We start from the raw sequence: 17,654 nt of genomic DNA, 5'->3' as shown, positions 1-17,654 counted from the left end.
CAGAGGGGGCTCACAGCCTCCCCCCTGCCTCTAACTGGGGGTAAATGGAACTCCACCCTCCACTGCACAAGGCAATTAAGCATGCTGTGTTAATTAGCTACAGCAAGGCTGATCTGCTATTCCTTGTAAACACCACTGCCACGGAAGTGTTAAGATCAAGCTGCCTGGGTATGAATCAGATGCTGCAACCCACCTCAAAATACAAACTGCCACGCAAAGATCATAACCGAAGGCAGGGAGGGCGAAGTGCTGCACTGCTCTGCATGCACTTGTAACCCCTTGAGATGCATCACATCGGTGCACTGCGATGCATCAGCATAACTTTCAGGGGGGGTTATGGTGTGAAAGCTCTGGGGTTAGGCTTTTGGATGGCAGGAAATCACAGTACCGCAAGGGAAGCCACATTGGCATGTTGCAGTTGTCATAGAGGACAAGCTCTTCTGCACTCTGTCACAAGTTCAGCCCCACTACTGTGAGTGCTGCTCTTGAGGAGCGAATGCCTCTATACCCCCAAGAATACTTTGGTGTTTGTATTTGAGAGCCCACCTCTAGCAGAGATGATTTGTTCTGATAAATCTCAACCAAACCAACCGTTTTGCCAACAGCAGTTGGAAGCTGTCCATGTTTTTATTGCCTGCACATTCTATACATCCCACTGCTGTAAATGTATTCACCGCTTGTGCCAGTTCCCTACCTCCAATTCAGGCACTGTTACAGCCAAAGCAGACCCCTGTGTGGACTGGAACACACAGGCCTCACCTAACAGACTGTGATACAGAATAAGTCAGGTGTTGGGCCCAATTCTGCTGCAGAGCATTTCATCTGCTCTGAAGCCTCCAGCATCTCCCAAGGCTTTGTGAGTCCTTGGGCTGAGCTTTGAACAACAGGCTCCTTGGAAAGAGAATCATGGGAAAAGGTGGAAAAAAGGGTAAAAAAAGCTGCATTTTTGGAAGAAATTAAAGAAAAAAAGGCTTTACATCTGCAAAACTAAACCCATTGTTGAGCCTTGGGGGTGTTTTAGCTGTTCCACATAGAAGTATTGACATGTTTTAGTCGCAGGATGCAGGTGGGGATATACTGGAGAAGGTTACAGACAGACTGCAGGCATCTTGCAGCCTCCTCGCGGTGTTGCTGTAAGCAGATCTAAGTACATGACGGCACACCCCGGCCCAGATGGCCAGAAATCAGGCACAGAAGTCGGGAATAACCCCTGAAGGCAACGGCGCTGCCAGGATCAAGCTGTGATCCCAAACCACGCTGCGCTATGCGATGCGCAGGGTTAACATCCCCCTGCTCCATGAGGAGCTGCACAGACAAGGATTGCCATCAAGTGAAATCCGTGTGGCACCAGGCTGTTAATGAGCACACACATCACCACTAGTGAAGCTGCACAATGTATCACCACAAATCCCATCTTTCTCTAGGATTCCCACAATTCTCCTATCTTCATGTATTAAGTCTTAATCTGCCTGGAAAAGGGAAAGACAAAAGGGCAAATGTAAACCCTAAAATGTGGCAAAATGAAGGAAGCTGTAACCGGAGAGGAAAAGGGAATCAACTCAATGATGCAGCGACTTTTAAATGCCACATGCTCCCGAAATCCCAAGTTCTGTGGCAATAGCACCCAGCACATGGAGCCTAAAATCATCTCTGAGCTGCAGCACTGCAGAAGAGGAGGACCTGGCTTTCGACTGCAACTTAAACACACTTCAGCTGGGATTGCCTAAAGCCAAGCTCTACGATCCCCACTCTTTGGGTCACTTTGCAGCATTAAAAGCCCCCAAAACCTCAATTCAGTGGGGCAAAGGTTCTCATTTCCTGCTATTCCACATGCAACAGTGATTATAGCAACTACCGTAACTTGGAAAACTGCTGGCTCCTGCACTTTTAGGGTTAAAACTCTGCTGGAAGCAACAGGCTTTTATGTATCCTCAAGAAAGGAAAATAGCTGAGGGTTTGCCTTTTGCTTTGTTTAAGAGGTTTGATGGCAATAGGTGGATATTCCATACATCAGTTTTGTACCGAGGACCTCTCTTACAATAAATGGTAAATGCTTGTATGAAGACCTGTAAACGTCCTACTGGCCAAATGGAAGAAACTGTGACATTCCAATACTCTCATCCCACAGGAAGAAGGCAGCCTTTAGCAGCCCAGAAATGAACAAGCAAATTACAGCCCTAGGAATGGGAGCATGTGTTTGGAAAAGCTTTTAAGTACCTCAAGAGCAAAGGGTGGTTTGAAAGCCACCATTCAGCCAGGCGGTTTGTCCTGAACGTGCTGGTTCCAGCATCACCTCCATAGGAAATAGTTCAAGATAATCTTATCCTGGGGTAGGAAAACTGCTTTGTTTTGATGCCTCCATCGCTGCTGGGTTCCTAACAGCAAACTAAGGGTGAGCATGATAAAGTGGGTTGAGCTGTGTAACCCTGGGGCTGGGGGAGAGTGGGGCCAGGCTTAGGAGGGTGATGTCAGCCTGGGAGGTTTGCTGGTACTACATAAGCACTCCCAAACCCAGGTGCCTGTTGAATGCTTACGCATGAGCTACGTGCCCAGCTCCTACCCTCAACACTGAGCTGGCTCCACCTTCCCTAATGGGAAGGGGAAGGGAGGCAACCCCTTCCCTAAGCCAAAAGGCCACTTTGAGCCATGGGCACAAGAGTTGTTTCCTTTCAGAGTAATGGAATCTTCCCCCTTTCACAGCGAGCCTCTCCCACCCCTACCCCTAACAGAGCACCCCAGCTCTTGGTGAGGTGATGCAGCCATGAGCCCCGGAGAGACAGGAGGAAACCACGTCCCCCTGCTCTCAAAGCAGGGCCAAGCACCCAAACACCCCCTGTTACTGCATTTTCTTGTCCTTTCTCACACAGACCACATCTCCCCTTTGCTCCTCACTCTCAGTGGAGCCTCCTGCAGAAACCACTGCCATTAATCCAAAAGCAATGAGGGGGCGGGGGGAGAGCTCTGTAAACCCACACAAGAATGAGTCCATCTGGTGAGAAGCACCAAAGCCTGTTCAAAGCTCACTTTGTCCTTCCTGCAACTCCAGCACAAGCTGTCAGAGGCATCTCAATCAGAACAGGTTGCATTTACAGTGCTCAGTTTAATTGAGGCTCCCCCCCCTCCTTCAATATCATTTGGTTTATTGTACCAAAGCTGGTGAGATTGCTTACAAAGTAAGGTATAATCCAGCTTGAGTAACAGCAGCAGAGCCTGCACCATCATCTCTAAAGCCTCAGCTCTCAATTACCCAAGCATCTGTCTGCAATTCAGTGTAGAGAGAGAATTTAACCCTCAAAGCAACAAGGAACTGGACAGGAATGGGTAGACTCATTCAGTCTTGCTGGGTTCACAGAGCTGAACCCTTCCTGCAATAGCCACTTACACTCTTGCCCTGCATTAGTCTGTCTCAGGTTAGTGGTTAGCCCCACACCCAGACCGTCACCTTAGAAGGACTCTTCCTCATTACCACTGTTAATACCAGGCCCTGGGAAGTTTTACACAACCTTAGAATCACGGAGTGTCTCAAGCAGGAAGGGACCCACAAGGATCAAAGTCCAACTCCCTGCTCCTCACAGGACTACCTAAACCACTACCAACTTTACCGCAAGGAAGGAGCACCCCATCACTCCTGCATCCACCGCTGGGTGGAAACCAGGGAAGCTGGACAGAGCTACAGCACTTCCATTAAATGAGTGATAGAAATTAATTAAATTCATTAAGTTCAGTCCAAAACTTGTCAGCTTACACAGATTCAAATGTTTAAGACGAGCACCAGGATAATCACAAGTCGCCATCCGGTGCCACCCTTGTGATGCTGCTGAAGCACCACTTAAACAGCACCATCTCCAACCATCCCAAAGTGCCACTGGCATGTTTTTAATGCGAACCTATCTGCTGCTGCTATTCCTACCTCTGGATCCTGCTTTATGTCCTAGGACTGCCATGCTACAGAGAAATCAAGTGGGAATTCAACCGGGGGGAGTGCTGGGTGCTATGATTGTGATTTTCCTTTTCCTTTAGTAGTTCTGACCAACCTCTGTTAGGAAATCCATCACCCTCATGTTGGGAAAAGAAGCATGAGCAATCTTCTTCCCTTTCTCCCACCTCTTCCAAGACCCTTTCTTACCCATCATTACAGCTCCGCAGGCGTTAGCAATCCCCATACACTGGCTGCATACATGTGTAATTGGAAGGAGAAGTGGCTAAACCAAGTAATTAGGCAAAGAAACTATTTACAGGTATAAAATAACCACTTTCCAGCCACCAGGTTCAACAGAGAGACAGGTATTAGCAGCCTGTGTGCCATTAACCTGTTAACTGGTGCTCTGGTGATGTATTTCTCTATCTGCATTTACTCGAGCACGTAGTGCTCATTTGTATATTGCTCTGGAAAAGGTTAGATGCTGTCAGGCAAAATTCATCATATTATAGTCCCATAATTAGCAACATTTGTTTCTTTGTATTTATTTCTGTTGCCATGCAGTAACATTTAGGAGATGGGTGTCCTTGTTTACCAGTGTTTTCCTATTGTACAATAACAGGAATGGATGCTGGGTGGAGGAAACAGATTTGTTTTCCCCAGGGCTGGAGATCAATGTGACTTTAAAGTTGGAGGTGGCTTTGCTGAGCCCTACAAGGGTGAAGGTTGTTTTTAAGCATATAAACATATTCTTGCAGCTCAGATGGATTGAGATGTAAGAGACCCGCATTTTACAGGACAAGAAGAAGTAAAGGCCTGGGGATGCAGTGTTAGAACACAGGAACATTTAGGCTGGGAAAGACCCAGAAGATCATTGAGTAAACACACTCAAAGGAAGAAAAACTCCATGTTTTGAGGGGTTTTGGTTAAAAGAGTTCAAATCTCTATTGCCCCAGTGGAAGACACGCTCTGGGTCAGCGCCCCAGTTCAGCTTGTCCTCAATACCAGCGCTCACCTCCCTGAGCAGAGAGAGAGAGGGGCTTTGGAGCCCTTCCATCCTCATCCCATCACCGTGGCATCGGGGCACATCCGGCACACGCCGCAGCGCAGCCCCATCCCTCCTCATTCCCCACACGAGCAGCTGGAAGCGGGATCAATGTGACCGTCCCCACTGGTCCGGAGGGATCCCAGCGGACTCGCTTTGCACTCGCAGCTCTTTGCTGGCTGGAATGCCGCGTTCCACGGTGCAGCCACACTCCCACCTGCTGGCTGCTTCTCCGAAAGGAAAAGCAGGGACAAGAAATCGGCTCCGTACCTAAACTGGTCGCTTTTCCCCTGGGTATTACTTAGGGAAGCTGGGAGAGCCCCGTTCCTCAGCAATGGTGGTTGCAGCACCAGCAAGGTAAACTTGCCTGCTTGTTCAAACACCTTCTGTGCCTCCCCACTCAATCCCTTCTGCAACACAGCTTTCCTTTAGGGCTTTATCTGCTCTCCTGGGAGCAGGCAAGTGCCATGGATGGCAACAGGACCCTCTTGTTCTCCCAGCAGCACAGCACGTCCCCTTGGTAGATGATACTGAAGGAACAAGGTTTAGACCATGAAAACCCTTTGCACCTTTAGAAAGAACGATCGGCAGCTCCTCACCCCAGTGACTGCAGCTCAGCACCAGCCACCAGCTACAATTTCCTTTGGAAGCTTAACAGAACTATTAACAATAAGCACGAGTTCACCTTAAAAGATGTATCCTAAAGTGAGTCGTCATCGCTTGTAATGCAAAACTTATGCGTATAGGTGCTTCTGAAAGGGTTATTCACTGCCCCCAACTGGCATGGGAGGAGCAGTTACACATCGAGCACAATGCTCTTCCTCTCTGACAGACAGTAAATAAAGACAGGGACAAGGACTTCCATCAATCATCACAAGTCACCATCACTCATAAGCCAGTGGCGATGAAAGGCAGGAAGATGCTAACACAACGTAATTCCATTGCCTTGCAGAGGTACCTGACAGGGAGCATCAGCGCTGCAATCAACAATGCAACAGTATCCCAGCCCATCCAATCCGATCCTGAGCTACTTCAGCATCCTTGGTACATCTGCGAACCTGAATTTCAGTCCTTAACCCCAGCAGCTTCCTTAAAGCTCGATCACATCCCTTTCAACGGTGCTTACAGACTGGTACAGAGCGATGAAATCCGGTTTCACTTCACCTTTAATACAGTGAATGCACCTCCATAAGGAGAGCCTGACCTTCGGGTGTGTGTTTTAACAAAGAGGAAATTGCCAGGATTGGTGCTTTTCAGTGTTAATAACAAGGCAAGAGACCTTGTAATTAAAAATAAGCTTAAGGAGGCTGCTAAGTGATTCTGATGGTGATTTAAGGACCAATTACAGAAAATATGGCATTCATCTCTTTCTAGTTAGATATACTGGAAACAGCGAAGCTGAGAGCTCCAATATTAACCATTCATTACACTCAGATGCCCCATATCAGAAAACTTTAACAGAAACCATTATAGGAACTCTTCATTAAATGCCACTTGATTGTAAAAGAAGAGGTGTGAGAAGGATGTTATTAGCTCTGCTGCTTTGTGGTGGCTGGGATATATGGCCTTGAAGATCACTGCTCCATCAGCCCTACATGAGGATTTAGCACTCCCAAAAAGCTACTCAGCCTTGCAGGAGCACAAAATGCAGCTTCGGGTTGGATTTAGGGCAGGAGAGGGAAGCTGCACGGCTGAGCAGGTGCCGTGGGGTTAGGGGACCATGCAGACACCATCGCCTTCGCCTCCCCAGTGAGCCCACCCAGAGATTCACCCTCCATGTACCATGAAAAACCAATGCAAACCAAAGAAACCTCAAATCCTGAGGCTGGCCCAGCCACTCAGCAACAACAACCAGCACGTTGATACTGCAGCGACCGCTCACCTGGGCTCTGCAGTGTAAACCACTCTTGTTTGGGCTTGGGTTTATGAGCGAGCTTAGAAAGGCTTTACAAAGACCCAGATTTAACTTAACTAACAGTAGCTTACTGCTACTGAATGGGGACATCCCCATCTCTGTCCTATGCAATCCAAGCATTTGCCTTAAGCCACCTCTTAAGGCACTGGCTTGGCAGCATGGTAAATGGGCTCAGTGCCCCAGAATGACTGAAAAATCAAGCAAGGAACATTGAAAAGAAAGAGGAATTGGTTTACTGGTTCAGAACTCACCTGGAGAGGAGAGGAGCATGGTGCAACAAGGAGAAGTCCAGAGCCTGCTCTCCCCATGTTAGGGACTCCCAGCAACACAACCCCATGGCTGGTGACACCCACAGGGCTTCCAACCACCCCTCTCCTTCCTTCCTCACTGAGGCAGTGGCTCCTTCCCTCTCAGCTGTGTCCAATTAAGGCAGAAACTTGAGGCCCAAACAAGCACCAGCTGGGGCAGATCTCATTGCCCAGCAGAGCAGCTTTCCATGGCCAACAAAAGCAAACAGCATCTCACCCACCTGGATCATCACCACGCTCCTAAACCGCCCACACCCCCGAATACCCACACCGATGTTGGGTCCATCTTGGCCTGCAGCTGCTCCCTGCTTGGAAACTGAGCAAAGATTGCCCAAACGTTGAGTTAAAGCTGTACAAACATCCCCCTCCTGCTAATATTAAGTCATCTGTGTTAGAGCCACAGAACCATCCCTTTGTGTGATCTTTGTAGCATTTAAATGTGTTTAAGAGAGGTCGCATCCTTCCTCTCCTCATTGCAGGTTAATTTCCCGTTCCTCATCCCAGCCCGCTCAGATAAACCTTCCTCTGCTCCACTGAGTACTATGCACTGGTGCTAAATGAGAGTGAAACTATAAATAGTGTAAACCACCTGATGTCCTAGCTAGTAAAGTGAAACGTTTCATTTGGTTAAACCATCCTCTTCGTTCTGTCTGCGCCCATTGCAGAAAGCCCAAGCACCGGCGAGGACCTCCCTAAATAAAGCTTCAGCTTTCATCCTGGGAAGTTTAATCGGAAGCTCGTCAGGAATGGTTTATTCCTTTTATCAGAATATTGATGGAAGTCGTGACTCACCTTCATGGGAGAAAGTTGCCTTTCTTCAGTAAAGGAAGGCGTGCAGACGTTCCCCGTTGGTAAGACGCGGTATCAAGCAGCTTGCTTTTGCCTCTATTTGATCCCAGCGCTTGATGAATTTCTGATTGCTTGCTTTTAATTCTCCACGAGCAAATTCAGTTAAAGAAATGAGAACCCAGTAGCTCAATCCCCGTTACCTCAGCAGCAAATGGCTCTTCCATTGCACACGGAATGACACGCGCCCCGCTCTCCTGGAGCCTGCGGAGAACTGGAGCATGAGAAACCTTTCCCTCTCTATTGGTACCATTAGGAAACCATGTGTCCGTTCAGCAGGGTGCTTCCCCTGCCCAGGCACCAACCCAAGGGCTATTGGGAATGAAAAGGTACCCTTGAATTAAACTGCTGAAGTCACTGTGTGCATTTAACACCTTCTGGTTTACAAGGGTGCAGTCCCTCCTCTGCAGTACCAAGATGATTGGGATGATACAACCCAGCACAACCGTTAGCCAGAGTGGAGTGATACTTCACCATTTCTTACCTTTGTTTCCAGTATTACCTTGCTACAAGTGAAGGTGAGCAAGTATAAAGTATAAATGCAGAGACTGGATGGTGGGATGTCATTGACAACAGGCTGATTATTTAGCCTTCATCTTTTGAGGACACAAATGACCAGTGTTAACCAGCACTGCAGCCTCTAGGTTGTGCTGGCATTACAGCATAGATGTATCCCCAGACTTCCTGCTTTGGCACAACCAAACCTACCTCCTGGGGCAACTATCAACCTGATGGGGTGAATCTTGCTTGAAGTTCTTAAATACATCAGCATCTTAGGAGTGAATCTGTTCAGGCAATTCCCTAAATGAAACTCAAAGAACTCCAAGGATTTCAAATTCACGTGAATTCCCTGGGAACTCAAAACCATCTGGATAAGCCGCCCTTAGCACCATTAGTAAAGAGCCTCATTAAAAACCTGTTTGTATGAATATTTAACAGATTTGTGTTATTTGTGAGCTAAAGATGCTGTGCACAACAGGTAACCGCTCACCTTAAGTGCTTGAAGTACCTGGAGTGAGACAAAAGCTGCACCCTGCTAAAGACAACACACATGCAAGCCATGGTTTCATGACCTCAAATATCAGCTATTTAACACTCAAGATTTGGTTTCCTCCTCTAAGGTAACCTCATGCACCCTCCAAGCAGACAGCTAAGAGGACATAGCAGAAGAGAATGTATTAACTTCTGCATTAGAACCAAAGTGAGCTGCAGTCCATTAGGCCTAAACCCTGTTAGGTGCACCTAATGAGTATTAAATCTGTGGGACAAGTACTGCCAGAGCATAAGAGCATTTTAAAACGTGATGACTGCAAACCAAACTGTTTAGTAACTGAGTTTACATCAGGCCTTGGACAGTTTTCCCTAAAAAGCTCACAAAAACCTATCTTGCCATTAGCTGTGTGCTCTCCTCCTCCAGCAACAGTTATGGGACTTTAAAAGAGTGGGATTGTTGGAAGGAACAGCTCAAAAACTGGGAAGCCAATAGATTTCTTTCCTTACACACAGTCTTCCCACAAGGAGAAACAACTGGACAGCGGGAGGGCAAGGAAATGCAACATTCTTCCATCACCATATTAACACAGAGTCTTAAAGAGGGCATTGTTACTCATTCAGAAAGCCTGGAAGAAAAAACGTTTATGTTGGTTTCATTCAGCCAGTTGAACTGTGCCTCAAGAGCTCTGGAAGACCTCCAAGATGGAATAAGGTAACATGGCTATGAACTCCAGAAACCAACCAACTATGCCTATACTGGTGTCCCTGCCCATGGCAGGGGGGTTGGAACTAGATGATCTTAAGGTCCTTTCCAACCCTAACTATTCTGTGATTTTCTACTAATTCAGGTCCATGCCAATTGTCTCTACTTTTTTTAGCAGTATTCTAGGTGTTACAGTCAGATCAGCATTTTCAGGCTGAAAACGCAACCCGTGCCTTGATGGTCTAATTCACTGGATGGGGGAGAAGAGAAAATGACATCTGAGATGAAACCTTTAACATGGGCATCACTGTAGTTGTGTTCACTGGAGCACTCCAGTGCCTCGATTCAGGGCTCTCTGTAAGGCCTGTGATACCAAGCTGAAAGGAAACGTGCCAAGTGTGACCATACCAGTCTCTACTGTCAAAATGACCACACTTTATGAATGTTATTTAAGGAGAAAGCCACTGAATTTCCTGGGTGTGAAAACATGAGCCACTTCCTCCAATTCCAACACTTAAACATGCTAAAGGAGCTCTGCAAAGTAACCTTTCCCTTTGGATCCCAACCATAGCAGTGTTCAGCTTTAATGCAGGTATGTTCAGGCAAGAGTTTCAAATGTCTTCCATAAGCATTAGTAATTACAGAAATCAGGTTAAAAGTTACTTAGAAGTGACAGAACTTACTGATTCCTACAGCTTAAAAGATTTCATTTCAGCCTTGCTATCTGCCCTATATACCACCTGAGAGACACAAAACTCCATGCACCCCTACACAGAGTGAATTTAATCAGTAATGGAAAAGATGGTTTAGAACCATCTTTTATACAAGCTCTTTCTCACCAGGTGCTGTACAGAAGCAGTGAAGCAGTTCAGATAAAACACCACAAACTTACTCTTGTCCTTTATTTTAAAAACCTTATTCAAAATATTAAGTGATACAAGTCCAAATAGGATAAAAATTACTGCAAGAAAAGAGTTGAGGGCTATTTTGGTTGTGCTTTACTTCGTGTGGTTACGGAAAGAACGCATTTAACAGTAGGATTTAGAACTTTTAGCACTTCATTTGTATAGTATCATGCCTTCAGCATCCTCATGCCAACCGCTGGAAAGGTGATTTCCTCATAATGTTACAGAGTGACTTGAATACCAAGTTCTTAATTATGGGCTCCCGCTCCACCACTATTTACACATTTCTCCGTTTGAAAACTCAATCACAAACAGAATGTACAGAAAAAACAAGATTTTATATTTTACAACTCAGGAAAACATAAATAATGGAAGTACAAAAGACAAAGTAAAAAAAAAAAAGCCAAACCCAAAACTACTGTACCACTAATGCAACTGACACTAATGCATAAATGTCTGTCCAAAATCAGTGTGCTGTCGCAGCCCCACGCACCAGCACTTTCATCTGCCTGTTACCTGGGTCAGAATAACAACATCAATCACTCTTCCATTTTTCAGGCCTCTCCCTTTTATAATACAGTAAACCATGGAACTGTTCCCCAACTGTCTTAAAATTCAACAGGAAGCTCTGATGTATCAAAAGCCCGTTGACTATATTTTGGTTAGATTATTCCACAAGGCTTCTTTTCCATTCATTAATTACAAAGACAATGAAATAGCCATAAATACCATGAGAGGAAAGAACTGGACAGTCAAGAAGCTGCATACCTTCACAAAGGTCTTGAATGTTTTCAGGAAATATGTAACTTCTGAACTAAACTGGGTTATGTACCATGAAATTATTTACTGCATGACCACATACAGAAGTTATGAAATTGCCATGCCAGCAATTCTGCCTAAAATAGGCTCAAATTATGCAACAAGAAAACAGAAACCAGAAAAAAAAAAAAAAAGACGATTTGCAGCATCAGGATTTAAGCATAGAAAAATGTAATTATATTTTAAGTTTGCAATGTAGGGGGATTTATGAGCCATATAAGTGATTAGCAGAGAGACCATTAGTTTGATTTAGTGATGCCAAAGTCATTAATTTATTAGACCTAAGATATTTTATGCTTATTTTCTTGTATTACCACTATTAAGACTGCTCCAGACAGAAGGGATGATGCTTAGTGAATGGAAAGAGCACTAAGTACTAAAGTCTGTATCTTTATAGTTGATATAAAACCTGACCAAAGTAGCAAACAAATGTATCATGCCCTTGATCTTCCATGAGATTTAATCTCAAAAACATCCAGGTCAAAAAGGGTGCATCTCATTTCAGTACAAGCAGCATATTTAGAATACCTGAATATCATTACATGACTAGGCAGGCAAAGAGTGGTAAGTTCAGCAAACTCAAATCACAGTGCTTTCAAAAGACATAGTCATTAGTTATCTTGAGGGAAGGCATTGCTTCATTAACATTCTGATCTAGCCGATGGTATTCCACTGTCCTAGAGCACAGCCCATCCCTCCATCTTCGGCTCTGGACCAGTAGGAAGATCTGCAAGAAAAAGCAGACAACTTACAGAATGCTATGGAGAAACATTCTGGGTTTGAGAAACACATTAATGGTTCCATTGACATCACAGTTCTAACCCCTCGATCCTGGCAGTGGTGTTACTGTTGCTATAGAACACGGCGCTGATAGTCACTTCCACACTGTCCTTGCCATCAATTCACCTACCAGCAACCTCAGCTGGAGCTTGGCAAAAACATGTCATTCAACCCAGAACTCTTCCAGTAACGTGTGCAGCTTCACAAGTACTGCATCTTCAGACTATTAAACTATCCCCACATGGTGACACTTGTTAGCTTATTACACAGCAAAGACAAGGCGTTTTTATCACTTACGTAACCTTCCCTCAAAGTTAAATTTCCAAATGTAACACCTTGTTCAACATTTTCCCCATAAAGACTTGGCAATGCACATTCCGGATACACCACTGCACTGTAAAGCAGAAGCCTGGGGTTTCTTACAGCTGCGTTCTTTTCAGGCTCCCCCAAGTCCTTGACCAAATCAGTGTTCTCTATACGAATAAAACCTCAGTTTGCCTCATTTCTAAAGATTAACTTATGATTTAATTGCAAATCTGTGCATGCATCAGAGAACTGCTTTGCTCTAAAGAAATGGCTACCTGAAAACACTTAACTTTGAGCTTCTCTGTGTGAAACTGGAGTGTTAAATATTTCCTTAAAGTCTGTAGTTAAGCCCTTGGAGTATGTACGATAGAAAGACCACCTTGAAGTGAATACTTATTATAAGGATTATCACAGTTGTAACAGGAACATTCCCACGCTATTTGGGATTAAACCTCCCTTAATTTGCTGTTTATAATCCTGTGCAGAAACAGAATTAATCAATCATGCTCACTTAACTTGGCTCTGGTCTCATTTATATGTTGTACACTGCCAGAGTCCATTACTGAACTGACTGATTACTGATGGTATCAATCAACTGATTTTCTAATCTAGAATGTTTTACTCCAGTTCATTTTCATTGTGCAGATAAACTGTCAGTACTGATCTGCGTATTAGTATCCCAAGAATAAGCAGTCAAAGATATCATTCTCCCAACAGCCAAGTTCCTTTTACTAAGAGTGTACAAGGCAATGCAACTCTATTTCAATCACTATAGCTATTTCTCTCAGCCTTTCACAGCATACCTACCTTCCTCTTATTGTGATAGGTGACATAAACAACAGCTACTAGGAAGGCAACTACAACCAGATGAAAAAAGAAATGCCCATCTTCTTCTTCTTCTTCCAACCCCGTGACAGAAACATCTTTTATCTTCTCATCAAGGCTCTTGATTTCCTCATTGTAGTTACTAATGGTGTCAGAGTCATCATCTTCTGGCATCTCTAGAAGGTCTGGGTTGTACCTAGAATTCGAGGTCACTTCATAAGGATCATAATCATCTCCATCTGACTCCATAGTTTCTTTTATGATGGGTGGTGAACTATTTAGTGTGTCTTTCAAATCTGTTAGAAGATCTTCTTCCTCAATTTTAGTATCTTCAGAAGCATCAACGTCAATCTGAGATACTGAGCTAGCAGTCACCGCACGAGACAGGGGTGGAGAACCCCCTTTCACTGTAGATGGTTTTACTGCAGTCACCGAATTGATTCTAGCTGTTGTTGGGAGCTCCTCGTTCTTTGTTGGGCTTGCTTCTTTTTCGGTTGGGGTTATACCCTGCAAGCTGTCTGTCACATTCTGGGATCTACTCACTGTTTCATTCTCACTTCTAGAGGAAATGTTCTCCTGGAGCACCTCTGCTCCCAGAGACTCTGAGAAAAGGATGAGAAACAGTCAGTATTAAGCATAAGGCACTAACTTGTGACACTCAAAACTTATTGCAAGGCATTCACTTTATAGACAAGAAATCATATTATGAACAGGGCATATTTCACACTGCAAACCTTGGAGGAATCCCATGCAGAAATGCACAGTCCTGTACGTTGGCAGCTTCAAAAGAGAAGTCTTGAGTGGGGCAGGAATTAAAGCTTGGAAGCACCAGTATGCCAAAGCGTCCCTGAGCATGCACGTTTTCCACCCTCAGAACTTCAGAGACGTGTCCTCCCCTCCCTCTGTGGATTTAGGGTGTCCTGTAGAATTGCATTTTCTCCATCGTCAAACTCTTTCTCCCACAGAATTTGCTGAGGTCTGCAGAAGAAGCTCTCAGTAAAGCTCTTCCAGAGTTTTTACTCTTTCACCACTGCCTATTTTACCAACAAAAAGAGAGACCCCATTGCGATGTCTCCCTCAGGCAGGACACAAGGTCCTGGCAGCTCTTCGCAGGCACTTATTTGTATTGAATTGGTAAAACACAGAACGATTTCCAACCTTATGTTAACTCAGATGGAAGTACCGAAGCACAGCTTATAAAACAAGCTGAAGAAAGGACAATGTGACTGCATAGGCTCCTGTAGGAAAGCCTTTCGTCAGCAGCAAATTATTATAACCAAGTAAGTCAGTGACAGTGCTACACAGCAATGCACCCTCAGGCACATTCATAATCACTGCAAAGCCAGGACACCTTTGCATAACCACATAAAAACCAAGGTGAGCATTAAACCCCATGCAGGACCCTTCATCCTGCTTCTGCACCCAAAGGAAGGTAAAAAAGGATGCAGAGGGAGTTTCTAAATAGCCAATGGGCTTTAACCCTAAGACAAAATAGCAAACTATTCCCATTTGTAGCACATCACTTCCAGACTCAAATCAGGAGGCCCCTTAAAAATGAAGAGCACATTTGAGACATCATCATCATTTCAGACATACATCATCATTTAAATAGCGGAGCCATCCTTGCCTTGCGTTTTGGCAAGCCAAACTCATTCTTACTCCTTTATTTAAGAAAGTAACACCACTTCCATTAAGCATTCCCAAGGAGTTCTCTGGAAGGTTACAGGTTCTAGAAAAGCAGCATTCAACCAACTGCTTGTGTCGAATAACCCATAAGTAAAATATTATACTGGGGACACTGAATCGTGTTATTCATGAATGGGGTATTTACACAGGGTCAGTTACAACAGACTTCTTGTTCACATGGTACACTCTTCCACTGGGAACTACTCTGCAACCAAAGAAAACAGGGGAGACTCAACTAATCCCATATGAACGAGGCATTATGGAGCCTCTCTACTGAAGTTTAAGTCAACTACCTGACATTTAACATGACTGCTGTTGAAGGAACTACTATCCTGAATTATCACACCGACATTAACTTGTTCAGTTCTTGCACAGTTTAGGGAATTCTCCCCCTCCCTCAGCAACCAAGCTGGCTAATTGCATACATGGAAATAAACAGGAGGGCAATTTATGCAAGAGAGTTTCATATTTATAGCTAGTTGGCATGTGGGTAAGATGGGTAAGGCTTACTGCTACCCTCACCAAAAGTATTAGAAAGTAACAGCTAAATTGTCTGAAATACCAACACGCATGTTCTGCCTACAGAACTACACTGTGTGTATCCTTACACTTCACATTATTCTTAAACTCATTTTAGTGTGAAGGCTTTAGGAGGATATACACCTAAATGCACTGGACTCCCACCAGGTAATGCTGCAGCTTCCTGTTATTCCTAAAAGAGGTTATTTTTTGTTTTACTAAGAATAGCAAGTTTAGCAACCACACCACAATTGACTTATGCTATCTACCCAAAGCTGTTTGGCGTTCGAAAGGGTGGCTGCACTGTGTGCAGTTACACAACAGGGTCAGATGATGTTACACGTAGTGCCCGGGCTCCAGAGATGCTTCAGCTTCACAAATGAGATACTAATGTTCAATCACAATGACAAAACTAACACCACAGCCCTCTTAGCAAACAATGAGCAGAACAACACCGGACAGGGTCAAATTTCACTTCCAGAACTTGGTTATTAGAAATCAAGTTGTTCCATGGGTTTTTTTACATTAAAAAGCCTTGGTTTCCTATAGGTTTGTGTCCCACATCTGAATCTCTTCCGTCCTTACTGCCTACCCATCACACCAGTTGAGGGGCAACAAAGAGAACGGTTTGGATACACTGACTGCCAGGGAAGAAAGGAACAGCTCAGAACTGTTGCCCTTCCTTTCCTTCAGTCATTCCCTTCCTCTTCACTGCCCAAATGATGCCCCAACTAAAAACAACAAAATCACTGCACCTGAAATACACATTTCTTATTAGCATGGTTGAAGGGAAGTGGGAGAAAGAAAACGGCCAAGTTGGACGGGGCTTGGAGCAACCTGCTCCAATGGAAAGTGTCCCTGCCCCACGATAGCGGGTTGGAACTGGGTCAAGTTTTAAGGTCCCTTCCAACCCAAACCACTCTGTGATTCTACGGCTTAACTCGGAGTCATCTTGCACAGTAACAAGCTTATATAGGGTGAAGAGGCCTAAACACAGGCATCCCACTAGAATAACCGGAACGAGATATTAACTACGCCGACCTTCACAGCAACACCACACGGTGACCACCAGCCCAGCCGCCTCTCGCCCACCCGTACACTAACCACGCTTCGGCCGAGCGAACGAGCCCTAAACGGCTCCCTGCCCGCGACAACCGAGAACCAACCCAGCCGGAGCCGGCCGCACCGGCGCCCCGTGGCTGAGGAGGGCGGCGCACCGGCGGGGCAGGCCCATCGGCGGCCGCACGGGCCTAAGAGCGCTGAAAAGGACTCCGGTGAAAGACCGGCCGCGCACACCCACAGCCCCGGCCCCAGCCACCCCCCGGGCCCCGGCCCGCGCTCACCGGTGGAGGCCTGGCCTTGCACCGCCAGGGTCCATCCGCACAGCGGCAGCAGGAGGAGGAGGCAGAGGGCGCAGCCCGCCGGGACGCGCCGACCGCCGGCGGTCGCCGCCATCTTGCCGGGGAGCCTGCACCGACGTGGCGATGGCACCGCCCCCCCCCGGAGCGGGAGGGGCGGAGGGGAAGGGGCGGAGCCCTGAGCAGGAACTGTTGCGCATGCGCCGATGGCTGAGCGGGAAGGCGGCGTGAGGGGGCTGAGGGGACGGGAAGCCGTGACAGAAAGCGGTTCATTTTGCTTGTGTTTCCCATTGTTTCCTCCTCTGTCTGTTGTCTCCTGCGTCCTTCAGGCAGAGGTTGATGTTCGGGGTTGGGCCGTCCCCACAAAGCCATTGCCCCACACGCACGGCTGGGCTTCACGCTGTAGTGCCCGTGCAATGCTTTTGGCGGAGTTATGTAGGTTTCTGTCCAAGTTTTCCTGATTTCACCCCAGGTGAGGCGGCCCAAGCCCTGAGGGGAGCCTTGGGGCTGATCACAGCAGGGAGAAGTCCACAACAGCCGATTCAGAGGTGAGAGAGCCAAGAGCAAGGAGCCCAAGGGCTTACAGGGACCCCCAAGAGCACACCAGACACAGAGCATGCAGGTTCATAAGCTGATCTTGAGCAGTTGCCACATTCTGTGAGCTGGTTGCAAGGGGGTTGTTTAAATGGGTGAAGTCTGAAGAGGAAGACTTCCCCCTGCAGCGTTA

General features: G+C 46.0%; 1 protein-coding gene across 1 annotated transcript; it reads right to left on the bottom strand.

Annotated features, from left to right (window-relative positions):
• Positions 1-10,612: 10,612 nt before the first annotated feature.
• On the bottom strand, positions 10,613-17,062 carry CUNH5orf15 (chromosome unknown C5orf15 homolog). Its single transcript, XM_061457066.1, has 3 exons — positions 16,913-17,062; positions 13,347-13,966; positions 10,613-12,180 (listed from the first exon to the last, which is right to left on the bottom strand). Exons 1-3 carry the CDS (start codon positions 17,022-17,024, stop codon positions 12,049-12,051), a joined length of 864 nt encoding a protein of 287 aa, XP_061313050.1. The 5' UTR covers positions 17,025-17,062; the 3' UTR covers positions 10,613-12,048.
• Positions 17,063-17,654: the final 592 nt, after the last annotated feature.

Source organism: Pezoporus flaviventris, unplaced genomic scaffold (genome assembly GCF_033815535.1).
Source record: "Pezoporus flaviventris isolate CSIRO_AGI_PZ_B2104156 unplaced genomic scaffold, CSIRO_AGI_Pfla_v1 ptg000023l, whole genome shotgun sequence".
NCBI classification, from domain to species: Eukaryota; Metazoa; Chordata; class Aves; order Psittaciformes; family Psittacidae; genus Pezoporus; species Pezoporus flaviventris.
This window is presented reverse-complemented; position numbering and strand designations above follow the sequence as displayed.